Genomic DNA, 13,157 nt, shown 5'->3' with positions numbered 1-13,157 from the left:
CGAGACAACATTAAACATTCCAATATCTGAATTATAAAGGTGCCAGAAGGGGAAGAACAAGAGCAAGAAACTGAAAAATTATTTAAACAAATAATGAAGGAAAATGTCCACAATCTGGTGAAAGAAATAGACTTCCAGGAAGTCCAGGAAGCCCAGAGAGTCCCAAAGAAGGACACACCAAGGTACATCATCATTATGTTACCCAAGATTAAAGATAAAGAGAGAATCTTAAAAGCAACAAGAGAAAAGGAGAGGGTTACCTACAAAAGAGTTCCCATAAGACTAGCAGCTGATTTCTCAAAAGGAACCTTACAGTCAAGAAGGGGCTGGAAAGAAGTACTCAAAGTCAGGAAAGGCAACAACCTACATCCGATATTACTCTATCCAGCAAAGCTATCATTTAGAATGGAAGGGCAGATAAAGTGTTTCCCAGATAAGGTCAAAATAAAGGAGTTCATCATCACCAAGCCATTATTATATGAAATGTTAAAGGGATTTATCTAAGAAAAAGAAGATCAAAAACTATGAACAGTAAAATGATAAACTCACAACTATCAACAAATGAACCTTAAAAAAAGAAAAACAATGAAAACAAAAACTAAGCAAACAACAGGAACAGAATCAGAGAAATGGACATCACATGGAGGGTTTTCAGGAGGAGAGGGAGGGGAGAAATGGGGGGAAGGTACAGGGAAAAGAAGCATAATTGGTAGAGATAAAATAGACTGGGAGAGATAAAAATGGTATCGGAAACAGAGAACTCAAAGAACTTATATGTACAACCCATGGCCATGAACTAAGGTGGGGGGAATGCTGGAGGGTTGGGGGTACAGGGCTGAAGAGGGATAAAGGGGGGAAAATTGGGAAAATTATTAGCATAATCAATAAAATGTACTTAAAAATAATAATTTATCCATCTCTAGTAATTATCTATGAACAAAAAGTTTTTAACATTATCCTTGATTTTACAATGTTGAATTAAAAACAATGACATTCTTCAACTGAATAAGGCAAACAATACATTTTCACTAAACAAAGAAAATAAAATAATTTACGGGAGTATAAAGAAAAAGTTGAATGAACAAAAATATATTTACGTTCCAAAATATTAATATAAAGGAACAAAATATATGAAATGTATAGGCTACAGGTAGTTAAGTTCTGATTTGTTCATCATATCATCACTCCTGCCCTACACAATTTTGTGAGTACCAAAATAATTTCACTAATGGCATAAAAGTGTACACAAAGTATGTTTCAATAGCATAGAAATTGATTATTTAATATCAAGAACACAGGAAAATTCTTCTCTTCATCCTAAAAAGTATCTTCGGAACAAAACTTTATTTGAGAGCATTCTTCCTCAAATCACTAGAGCATTGCCTATTAAGGACGACAAAGTAGAAAATGTCTTGTAAGTTTTTAAATTTGGGTTGAGAACCGAATACTTCAGTCCACTTCAGTACTCAGAGAACAGCAAACATTTAAGAGGATAAGATGTCAGAAAGAAGAAACAATAAGGAGATTGTTGAGTGAGCTTCAGTGAGTTATTTAATGAATAACTCACTCATCTATCTTGTTTTCTCATCTATTTAAAGGAAAAAAGAGACAGTGTCACACATAACAGATATTCTACAAACCTTGGGCTCTCTTTAAAGACCATGTAATATCAAACAGTCAAGAGAATTATTGGGCCTTTTAAAATATGGATCTGAGGTAAAAGAATGTTCCCTAAGTTGTATGAAACTACTAAGTGTTGTTTTATAATTTCAGAATTGCTGATTTTATCTGCTACTTGTTGACTGAATTTATATTTCATTTCCACTGGAAAGGAAATGGAGGACTTTCGTCCCGCCAAGATGGAGGCATAGGTAGACACATTGTGCCTCCTCGCACAACTAAGATAGGGACAATAACAATTTAGAGCCCTGGCTGGTGTGGCTCAGTGGATTGAGTGCTGACGTGCAAACCCAAAGGTTGCTGGTTTGATTCCCAGTCAAGGCACATGCCTGGGTTGTGGGCCAGGTCCTCAGCTGGGGGTGTGTGAGAGGCAACTGATCAATGTATCTGTCACACATTGATGCTTCTCTCCCTCTCTTTCTCTCTCCCTTCTCTCCAAAAACAACTAAATAAATAAAATCTTAAAAAAAAAATTTAGAAACACAATTAACAACCAGAACTGACAGAAAACTGTATGAAAGTTGGACAACCAAGGAGTTAAAATAGACATATTCATCCAGACTGGTAGGAGGGGCGGAGTCGGAAAGCCAGGTGGAGGGGTCGTGGCACAAAGAGCATTGGGACTGGGCGTGTAAGACTGCAGCAGGCAGACCCTGGGTGCGCAAGCGGGCGACTGGCAAACCCCAGCCAAGGGTGGCAACTGGCAGACCCAGCAACCTACATCCAAGATTGCTCTATCCAGCAAAGCTTTCATTGAGAATGGAAGGGCAGAGAAAGTGCTTCTCAGATAATAAGGTCAAGTTAAAGGAGTTCATCATCACCAAGCCCTTATTATATGAAATGTTAAAGGGACTTATCTAAGAAAAAGAAGATAAAAAACATGTATAGTAAAATGACAGCAAACTCACAATTATTAACAACCACACCTAAAACCAAAAGAAACTAAGCAAACAACGAGAGCAGGAACAGAACCACAGAAAAGGCGATCACATGGAGGGTTAGCAACAGGGGAGTGGGAGGAGAGAGGGGTAAAAGGTACGAAGAATAAGTAGCATAGATGGTAGGTAGAAAATAGACAGTGGGAGGGCAAGAATAGTATGGGAAATGTAGAAGCTAAAGAACTTATGACACATGGACATGAACTAGAGGGGGAAATGTGGGAGGGGGAGGGTGTGAAGGGTGGAGGGTGTGAAGGGTGCAGGGGGATGGAAGAGGGTAACAGTACAACTGTAATAGCATAATAAAGAAAATATTTTAAAAAAGAAATGGAGGACTTTCTAGTTATAGCAGAAATTTGCTAAAGCTATTAATAGCAATACATTTATTTCCCAAATAACTTATTCCAAATTCTTTATAAACAAATCATTCAACATTAACATTTTTTTCAAGTAATAACTACTCCTGATATTTTTATAAATTCTAAACTTTAACTTATTTTCCAACATAACTTGTCAATGTTAAGCAGCACAAGAATTGACTGCTTACCAGATACTGCATAGCAATAGAGCGTCGAAGGGGCCCAGGAGGTCCTATTAGAAAGACATCCTGCCCGAGAAGATCCTTCTGCATTATCCATCTTAGATGCTGAACTACAGATTGAGCCAGAGGGTCTGAAACTTTAAGGGAGTAAAAAGATAAAATGAAATGCAAATCAGACTACTACAGATAGTATAAACCTCCAAGTAATCAATAAAAATTGTATATTATACTATTCACAGTTTTTTTCACAGTAATTTTCAGTTTTACACACACACTTATATACACATGTATTGATACATACACCTGGTGAATTTTCACACTTTTACAACAAAATTATCCTTACCAATATTAAAATAGTGCAAAGTTTATAACATCACAAAGAGTCACATAACACTTAAAAACTTATAAGAGCATTTGAACAATCACCTATAAGTGTTGCTAAAGGGATGAAATGATTTTCAAGTGTGATATGAGGAATAGTATCATCATTCATTCTCAGTTTTAGAGTCCAACCCTTTTGTTATAAAAAGGGATATGATCAAATCATCCCAGACAATTAATGATTATTGTAGTCTTTAACAGTTTAAGAAAACTATATTATAACTTACGTTGGCAATGCATTGTAAGACTTTTGCATTTTATCCATAAACACATATACATACAGATATATATATACTTATATTTATTAATATTCCATACTTTTAAAACTTTGTTTTATTACACAGTGAGGTCATGAAAGAGTTCAAAGATCAACCTGACAACACTTCACAATTAAAAAGATTGATGAAGACTTAAATGCCTTCTTTAGAATTTGCCTATTCATTTATACCAACTCTTTGGGAAATAGAAAACAGCTCCATAAAATGCCCTTCTAAGTCTACTTTAAGTCACCAATCTATGTACTCATCTTCTACCTAAACATTTTCTAAAACAGTTGAGTTAATACAATTAATTTGTGTTTGCTCATTTGTAAATGACCCAGTGGCCTAGCAAGTGCATTCCTAGATACATAAGACAAACTCTTGCCCTTGTACATCAGGTAACATATAGAAGACTCATAGCAGTGTTGTTCAAAATAAAACTGAAAACAGGAGATGGATAAAAGACACACAAGGGAATATTATATAATGACAAAAAATGAATTTCCACTACTTACAACAAAATGTTTAACTTTTAAAAGGTATAATATTGAGTGAAAAAATTAAATCTCAGAATGAATCACATTCAGAAACTATTTTGATAGAACTCAATAAACTAGCAAATTGAATTCATTAGAAACATATACATATGTAATAAAACAGTGCTTGAAAAAAGCAAAAAGGCAAGAGACTGATAAATTCACTATAATGGACACCTGGGCATGGAATCAGATTCTCATCGAAAGTTTCAATGGTACTGTTAATGTTTTAGCTCTTAACCTGAGGGTGGGCTGCAGTGTTAGCTTTAATACTGTATTGCATTTTATCCATAAACACACACATACAAATATATATTTATATTTATTGAATATTCCATACTTTTAAAACTTTAATTACACAGCGAGATCATGAAAGAGTTCAAAGATCAACCTGAGAACACTTACCAATAGGGGAAAAGTGCTTTTCCCCTATTCTGACAACACCATATTACTAGGGTAGTTCCTCCTACTTCCACCAAAAATCTAACATCTAATCACTGGGAAAAATAAAAATAAATTTTGGGCCTTGGCAGGGTAGCTCAGTTGATTAGAGCATCACCACGGTGGGAATTCTTGGCTTCTCTCCTTCCTCTGTGAGTCCTCTAGGACATGCACAACACCATAGGGGAATATTAACCCTAAGGGGGCAAAAACTGGTTCCTAGTGGGGGAATTGAGAAACATCCTTAGGTATTACAGTGGTCTGTCATCCTCCTAAAGGGCTATTGTGCAAAACAGATTATACAGTATATCTTTGGTATTGAAATTTCATGGAATTGGGAGAGACAATTGGAAGACAAACATCCATCATAGAGCAACAATGAAAAACAGGTTGAAAAGCATTGCTCTAAGACCGATACCTTTGAGAATCTATCAAGGAGTTTCATGATGCTACACTGCAATTCATCTAAGCCTAGAGAGTCAACCTCATAACTGCCAGCTGTTCACAAAACTATTTGCTAATTCAGGCTTAAATCCATCTTGGTGATTATACAGCCTACTCTTTCTTACTTCAAAGAAATCAATCTGTTTGCTGTTTAAGAATGAAACAAAGAGTTAAAAAGTTCCAACTTTTCTATCAATAAAATTATACAATATTCCCTGCACTGCAGAACTTTTACCTCTTCTTACTCTGATATCAAATATATAATTAAAAACATAAACACTTGGAGAGTGGTTTTCCTTCAAGTTTCACAAATCTCAGCTTTGGACACAGGCCTCCCCTACACATGTAACTGTATTCTTACAGTTTTGTGTTGCTCCTTTGTATTCAACTTTGGCAGTGTGCCTGACTTCTATTAGCTGTACTTGACTATTTAAAATATGAAATCTCAAAGGTTCTAGAAGTTAAAGCCAAATGGTCTCTTCATCTTCCTCCCACCTGTTATTATTTATAACTACTTACAACTATTCATAATTACAGGCTCTCAATTTAATTTTATATACATCCATTCCATTTTGAACACCTTGACCTTGGAACTATATCAATTTTCAAGATTTTTCTTAAAGTCGAAGGCAGCAGTTCATATCAAATGTGAGGTCCACCCTTGACATGTTGTCAGAGTTAATAAAGTGTTGAGGTTTAAAGAAAATTTCTAGATTTCCAGCCAGGAAGGAAGCATAGGTAAAACACACTTTGCCTCCTCACAAAAGTAAAAGAAGGACATAACGAATTTAAAAACAAAAAATAACCAGAACTGTCAGAAAATTGAACTGTATGGAAGTCTGACAACCAAGGATTTAAAGAAGAAACATTCATCCAGACCAGTATGAGGAACAGAGATGGGCAACCAGGGTAGAGAGGACTCACTGCAAGGTGGCAGCTGGAGGAGCACCCAGTCCCACATTTGTGTGAGGATAAACCAGGAGGAGAAACTGGGGAGCAAGACAGATCCTGCAACCCAGAGTTCCAGCGTGGGGGGAAACAAAGCCTCAAACCTCTGACTGAACAAACCCCAACCCATGGGGGTTGAGGAAGCAGGAGAAACTCCCAGTCTCACAGAAGAGTTCACTGGAGAGACCAACAGGGTACTAGAGCATACACAAAACCACCCATCCGAGAATCAGCACCAGAAGGGCCCTATTTGCTTGTGCGTAGAGAAGGAGCAACTGAAAGCTGGCAGAGAGCTGAGCAAGTGGCATTATTCCCTCTCAGACCTCTTGCCCACATACAGCTCCACAATGCAGCAAAGTGGGTTGCCCCATCCTGGTGAATACCTAAGCCTGTGCCCCTTACTATGTAACAGGCACATGGGGACAAAAAAAAAAAATGGCTCAAATGAAAGAACAGATCAAAGTTCCAGAAAAAATACAACTAAGCAACAAACGGATAGCCAATCTATCAGATGCACATTTCAAAACACTGGTAATCAGGTTGCTCACACAAATGGCTGAGTATGGTTGCAAAATAGAGGGAAAAATGAAGGCTATGAAAAGTGAAATAAAGGAAAATATACAGGGAACCAACAGTGATGGGAAGGAAACCAGGCTCAAATCAATGATGTGGACCAGAAGGAAGAAAGAAATATTCAACCAGAACAGAATAAAGAAACAAGAATTCAAAAAAATGAGGAAAGGTTTAGGAATCTCCAGGACAACTTTAAGTGTTCCAACATCCAAATTATAAAGTTGCCAGAAGGAGAAGAGAAAGAGCAAAAAATTGAAAACTTATTTGAAAACATAATGAAGGGGAACTTCCCCAATCTGTCAAAGGAAATAGACTTTCAGGAAGTCCAGGAAGCTCAGAGAGTCACAAAGAAGTTGGACCCAAAGAGGAACACACCAAGGCACATCATAATTACATTACCCAAGATTAAAGATAAGGAGAGAATCTTAAAAGCATCAAGAGAAAAGGAGAGAGTTACCTACAAAGGAGTGCCCATAAGACTGTCAGCTGATTTCTCAAAGAAACCTTGAAGGCAAGAAAGGGCTGGAAAGAAGTATTCGAAGTCACGAAAGGCAAGGAGCTATATCCAAGATTACTCTATCCAGCAAGGATATCATTTAGAATGAAAGAGCAGATAAAGTGCTTCCCAGATAAGGTTAAGTTCAAGGAGTTCATCATCACCAAACCTTCATTATATGAAATGTTAAAGGAACTAATCTAAGAGAAAAATAAAAAGTATGAACAGTAAAATGACAACAAACTCACAACTATCAACAACTGAACCTAAAAAAACAAAAACGAACTAAGCAAACAACTAGAACAGAAACAGATTCACAGAACTAGACATCACATGGTGGGTTATCACTAGGGAAGGAAAGGGGGGAGAATGGGATGGGGGAAAAAGCACAGGGAATAAGAAGCATAAATAGTAGGTACAAAATTGACAGGGGGAGGTTAAGAATAGTACAGGAAATGGAGAAGCCAAAGAACTTACATGTATGACCCATGGACATGAACTAAGGTTGGAGAATAATGGTGGGAGGGGGGTTTAGTGTGGAGGGAAATAACGCAGAGAAAAATGAGAAAACTGTAATAGCATAATCAATACAACATATTAAAATATTTTTAATTTTATAATAAAATATTTTAATGTATTTTATTGATTATGCTATCACAGTGTCCCATTCCCCCCCTTTATTCCTCTCTACTCTGCACTTTATACATTTTAGATCTTTGTTATGGGTAAGGATGTATCAGCCAAATCTAATAAAAACCCCATGTTTAAAGTAAAACTTATTAAAGTAAAAATACATTCACTCTAAGTTTTAATTGCTATATTCTGTAACCTGACTCATAAAAATAGAAAGTTCATGCTTTATGTTTAAAGAATTTGGACTCTTTTGACAGGACCTGAAAATACCTGGTTCTTCTGAGATATGTTCATAACCAGAGGTCATTCTTTGGTTTCATTTTATGATTTTGGTTGTCATCATCTTGTCGTGAGTGCTAAGACCAACACATACATCTTCAGTAAATTATCATAACTTAGCAACACATTACAGATAAGCACTTCGGGATCCTAAGTTGCAAATTGAACTTTGGATATTAAATTATGATCTAATGATCAGTCAAAATATAGCTATATAATACTGATATTGATTAGTCGCCCATTATATTGCTACTTTATCACAGTTCTTTCCTACTTCCAGTATAGCTATTATTACTTTGCAAAATAGTTGTTTTTTTAAAAAAAAACATAACTTACATTCCTATTACAAAAATAAAACACAATATGGATAAATAAAAATCAATATGGAAAAGCCATAAAACACTGAAAAACACAAAGGATAAAACCCAATGATCCATAAGGCAAATAAGCACAGTTAATATTTTAATGTATTATTCTAATCTTTCTTTTACTCTTTTTTATTGTTCTTCAAATACAATTGTCTCTATTTTCACCCCATCGTGCCCCCACCCCACCCATCCCCACCTCCCACCCTCAAATCTTTTTAAGCATGTGACTAACTATAAATTGCATACAATAAATTTCATGTATTTAAAATGTAAAATTTCATAAATTCTGGCAAATGCACATGACCATGACACATTACTATAATTGAAATACTGACCAAATAAATTTATTAACCACCCTCCCCCCAAGCCCTTTATAATGTCCCTAGTTCCTCTATTCTCTGGGAATCATTGATTTACTTTATAGATTTACTTGGAATTTTTAGAATTTTATATCAATGGAATCATATAATATATACCCTTTTGTCTAGTTTCTAACAGTTGGCATATTTTTTTGAGATTCTTCCATGTTGCATGTCTTAATAGTTCATTCCTTTGTATTTGCTGAGTAGTATTCCATTATATGGAAATATTGCAATTTGCTTATCCATTCACCTATTTATGGACATTAGTGTTACTATTTTGAGGCTCTTGAAATAAAGCTGCTTTGAACATTCATGTATAATTCTTTGTATGCACATATGCTTTCTTTTTTGTGTATTAAATACCTAGTAGTAAAATGGCTCTATCGCATGTTGAACTTTTTAAGAAACCACCATTCTGTTTTCCAAAATGGTTGTATCCTTTTATATTACTACCAGCAAAGAAAAAAGAGTTTTAGTTCCTCCATATTCTGGCCAGCTCTTGGTATGATCAGCCTCTTTAATATCCTTCCACACCTGGTTCTTACTGGCCAAGGGGGTGGACAAAGTACTTTACATACAATCCTCACAATAAGCATACCTAGTAAATATTATCCTCACTTTTTTGAAAATAAAGAATCTTAGGCCCAGAAGATTCAGAATACTTGTCCAAGGACATTGATAAAGGATAGGATGAGAAATCACAACTTAGCCTGTTTGCCTTCGAAGACTTTTTCTTTGCATACATTATGTTGCCTCTTAGGGTAGTAAAAAATCCTCAGTTCTTTTGAATGATTTATTATAATGGAATTTGAACTGTGCATAATTTTCTGAAGTTTTAATTTATATATATGAAAAATTTGAGACTGCAGAGGGAGAAAATGATAATTTATGTACCTTTAGTAGAAATATTGAATATTCTTGGGCAAAAATAAAACATTTTTTTAAATAAGTATTGGCTAGGAATTGAATAAAGAATTTTGTCCAACATGAACCAGATGTTTTATTTTTATATAGAGAAGGAAATTATAGGATATAGGATCAAGTTCTCTGGTATTATTTTGTCATAATTTTGTTATTATGTGGACTCCTGGAAAGTAGCTTGTTGTACCTGAAAACACTGAAGTGGGGAATTTCTCTCATGCACTGGGATGTGCTCATATTAGGTGATGCATGGCAGTTTCAGTTTGTTTTGCAAATGTTTATAATGTACAGTCTTATATCTCATTTCTATTTCTGGAATGCTTTTAAGTATGACTCATGTGTCCTTGAGGCCATACTAAAAGTACAGCTAGTTTCAAGCATTAGTGTAAAATATACCACTGATACCACACAGCAGCACATATTACTTTCAGTCATTTAATGCAATTTCCTGACAAATATTTTCTTTGAAAAAATATACTGTACTAAAATATGAATAAGTGAAAATGGGATTTTTTTGAGAAATGTGTCCTCTAATAACATAAACAGCAGAATGAATTTGAAATTTTAATAAAAGGAGTTAAACATTTCATTGGTATCACCAAAATCCAAGAAATATATTAATGGCCAGAAAAGCAAGTCCACTAAATTTGAGGGAGTCCAGTGGGGTCCATATTATAGGGAAAGTATTGGACCTAAAGGTAGAGCCTGTCAAAAAGATTTTAGAGGGGCAATAGGTTGTATGGCTAGAATGCAAGCTTTGAACTCAAACAATGTAGGTCTATATCTTGGTTTATGAACTTATCCCCTGTGGACAGAGGGTAATGAGTATTTAACAAATGCCTATAGGGTATTACTATTAGTGAATGCTTCTATATGCCTAAGTTAATCTTCATAATAACTTTATAATTAAGTACATTTATCATCTCTATAATATAGTTGGAGAAACTGAGCACAGACGGTTTAAATAACTGATATAACATTATATAGCTAGTAAGCAGCAGAATGGGGATTTGAGTGGTTCAGCTCAAGGCTGTGTCTTTCCTATAGTCTGCCACCTTTCAAGGTTGTTGTGGGATCTAGGTAAGATACTGCACAAAAAATCATTTGTATTTTTACCTGGCACTTGACAGGAATACAATAAATTATGACCATTCTGATTACCATTATTGAGGGGAGGAGAAATAGGGGAAAAGAAGAGGTTTTTGTAAAGATACAGCATAGACTACAATGCCAGCCACAGGATTCAGAAGCTACTTATACATATTAAGAAAGTTATGTAGAACTCAAATGTAGTGGTGATAAGAGTCTTAGATATCCTGACATCTAGAATCTCAATATAAATGTAGAACATATTCACTACTGACTTACCTTCCTGACAATTTCAGCTTTCAAAATATGGGGAAACTGAAAGAAACTCTTTCCCTGGACTTAATTGTGAATTAAAAATACTGCATTAGTGGTGTGTAAGCAACATAGACCTTGAAAAAAACCAAATGACACAGACACGGAACTCCTCAACAGGATGCCATTGACATATTAGGCAAATGGGACTGTCCTGGACATTGTATTTAGCATTTCTAAATGTCAGTGGTGTACTGAATTATACCTATCCCCCAAAGCTTTACAACAACTAAAAGTTCCCCCAGATGTTTCCAGATGCCTTCTGGCAGGCATAGACTAGTGGAGGTACTGCTACTAACTGAGATCCACTATTGGCAAGAATAAAGGAAGAGATTGCTGAGAATTGTCAGATGTGCCTTAGACCTGTGGTTCTCAACACACAGGAGGATCATGCTAAGTAGAAGGCACTCCCACAGGTATCCTCAAGATTATACACAATTACCAGGGTTCCAGCTTTAAGTAACACTATGCCTTCCTCTCTTACTTAAGAAAGTATCTTGGTGTACAAACTAAACTGTGATTATAGGTATAACTCTAATTGTTCTTCAGTTTGCTAATAAAAAAAGGTAAATTTTCTTTATTTAAATATGTTTTATTGGACTTCCAACAAAGATGGAGGCATAGGTAGACACACTGTGCCTCCTCACACAACCAAAAGAAGGACAACTTTAAAAACAAAAAACAACCAGAACTGAAAGAAAATTGAACTGTATGGAAGTCTGACAACCAAGGAGTTAAAGAAACATTAATTCAGACCAGTATGAGGGGCAGAGATGGACAGCTGGGCAGAGAGGACTCTCAGTGAGGCAGTGGATTATGGACTGGGTGGTGCCACATTTGCATGCAGATAAACCAGCAGGAACAACTGGGGAGCAAGACAGACCAAGCAATCCAGGGTTCCAGCATAGGGAAATACAGCCTCAAACCTCTGATTGAAAACATCTGTGGGGGTTGAGGCAGCAGGAGAAACTCCCAATCTCTCAGGAGAGTTCTTTGGAGAGACCAACACAAACCCACCCACATGGGGATCAGCACCAGAAGAACCCAATTTGATTGTGGGAAGAAAGGGAAATGACTGAAAACTGGCTGAGAGCGAAGCAAGTGACATTGTTTCCCCTCAGTACCCTCCCCCACATAAAGCTCAACAGCACAGCAAAGTGTGTTGCCCCACCCTGGTGAACACCTAAGACCCCATCCCCTACTATGTAATAGGCACGCCGAAACACACGCACACAAAAAATGGCCCAAATGAAAGAACAGGTCAAAGCTCCAGGAAAAAAACACAACTAAATGATAAAGAGAGAGCCAACCTATCAGATGCACAGTTCAAAACACTGGTAATCAGGATGTTCACAGAACTGGATGAATATGGTCGCAAATTAGAGAAAAAAAAAAAGAAGGAAGGCTATACTAAGTGAAATAAAAGAAAATGTACAGGAAACCAACAGTGAAAGGAAGGAAACCAGGACTCAAATCAACAATTTGGAACAGGAAGAAGAAACAAACATTCAACCAGAACACAATGAAGAAACAATTCAAAAAAATTAGGAGATGCTTAGGAACCTCCAGGACATCTTTAAACATTCCAACAGCTGATTCATACAGGTGCCAGAAGGTTAAGATGAAGAGCAAGACATTGAAAACTTATTTGAAAACACAATAAAGGAGAACTTCCCCAATCTGACAAAGGAAATAGACTTCTAGGAAGTCCAGGAAGATCAGAGAGTCCCAAAGAAGTTGGACTTAAGGGGACTCAGAGGTGGCTGTGGGCTACAGCTGGAGTTCCTGTAGTGGGAGATACTCCCAGTCTCACACAAGAGTCCAATGGAAAAGTGCACTAGGGACAAGCAGGGGATCTGCATTGTTCCCTCTCTGGCCCCTCCCCCACAGGCAGCACTGAAGCGCAGCAAAAAGAGTTGCCCTGCCAGGATAAATACCTAAGGGCCCACCCCCTT

The 13,157-nt window shown here is 36.4% G+C and overlaps 1 protein-coding gene across 4 annotated transcripts in view; it reads right to left on the bottom strand.

The window, feature by feature from the left end:
• Positions 1 to 13,157, bottom strand: part of VWA8 (von Willebrand factor A domain containing 8) — a 421,660-nt gene that overhangs the window by 374,335 nt on the left and 34,168 nt on the right. For all 4 annotated transcript variants that reach the window (XM_045839249.1, XM_045839250.1, XM_045839252.1 and 1 more), the window contains exon 3: positions 3,166 to 3,296. In XM_045839249.1, coding sequence (XP_045695205.1) covers positions 3,166 to 3,296 — 131 coding nt within the window. The remainder of the gene's footprint in view (positions 1 to 3,165; positions 3,297 to 13,157) is intronic.

The sequence above is a fragment of the Phyllostomus hastatus genome, unplaced genomic scaffold (assembly GCF_019186645.2).
Source record: "Phyllostomus hastatus isolate PE091 unplaced genomic scaffold, TTU_PhHast_1.1 phas_contig_29, whole genome shotgun sequence".
Taxonomy (NCBI): Eukaryota; Metazoa; Chordata; class Mammalia; order Chiroptera; family Phyllostomidae; genus Phyllostomus; species Phyllostomus hastatus.
This window is presented reverse-complemented; position numbering and strand designations above follow the sequence as displayed.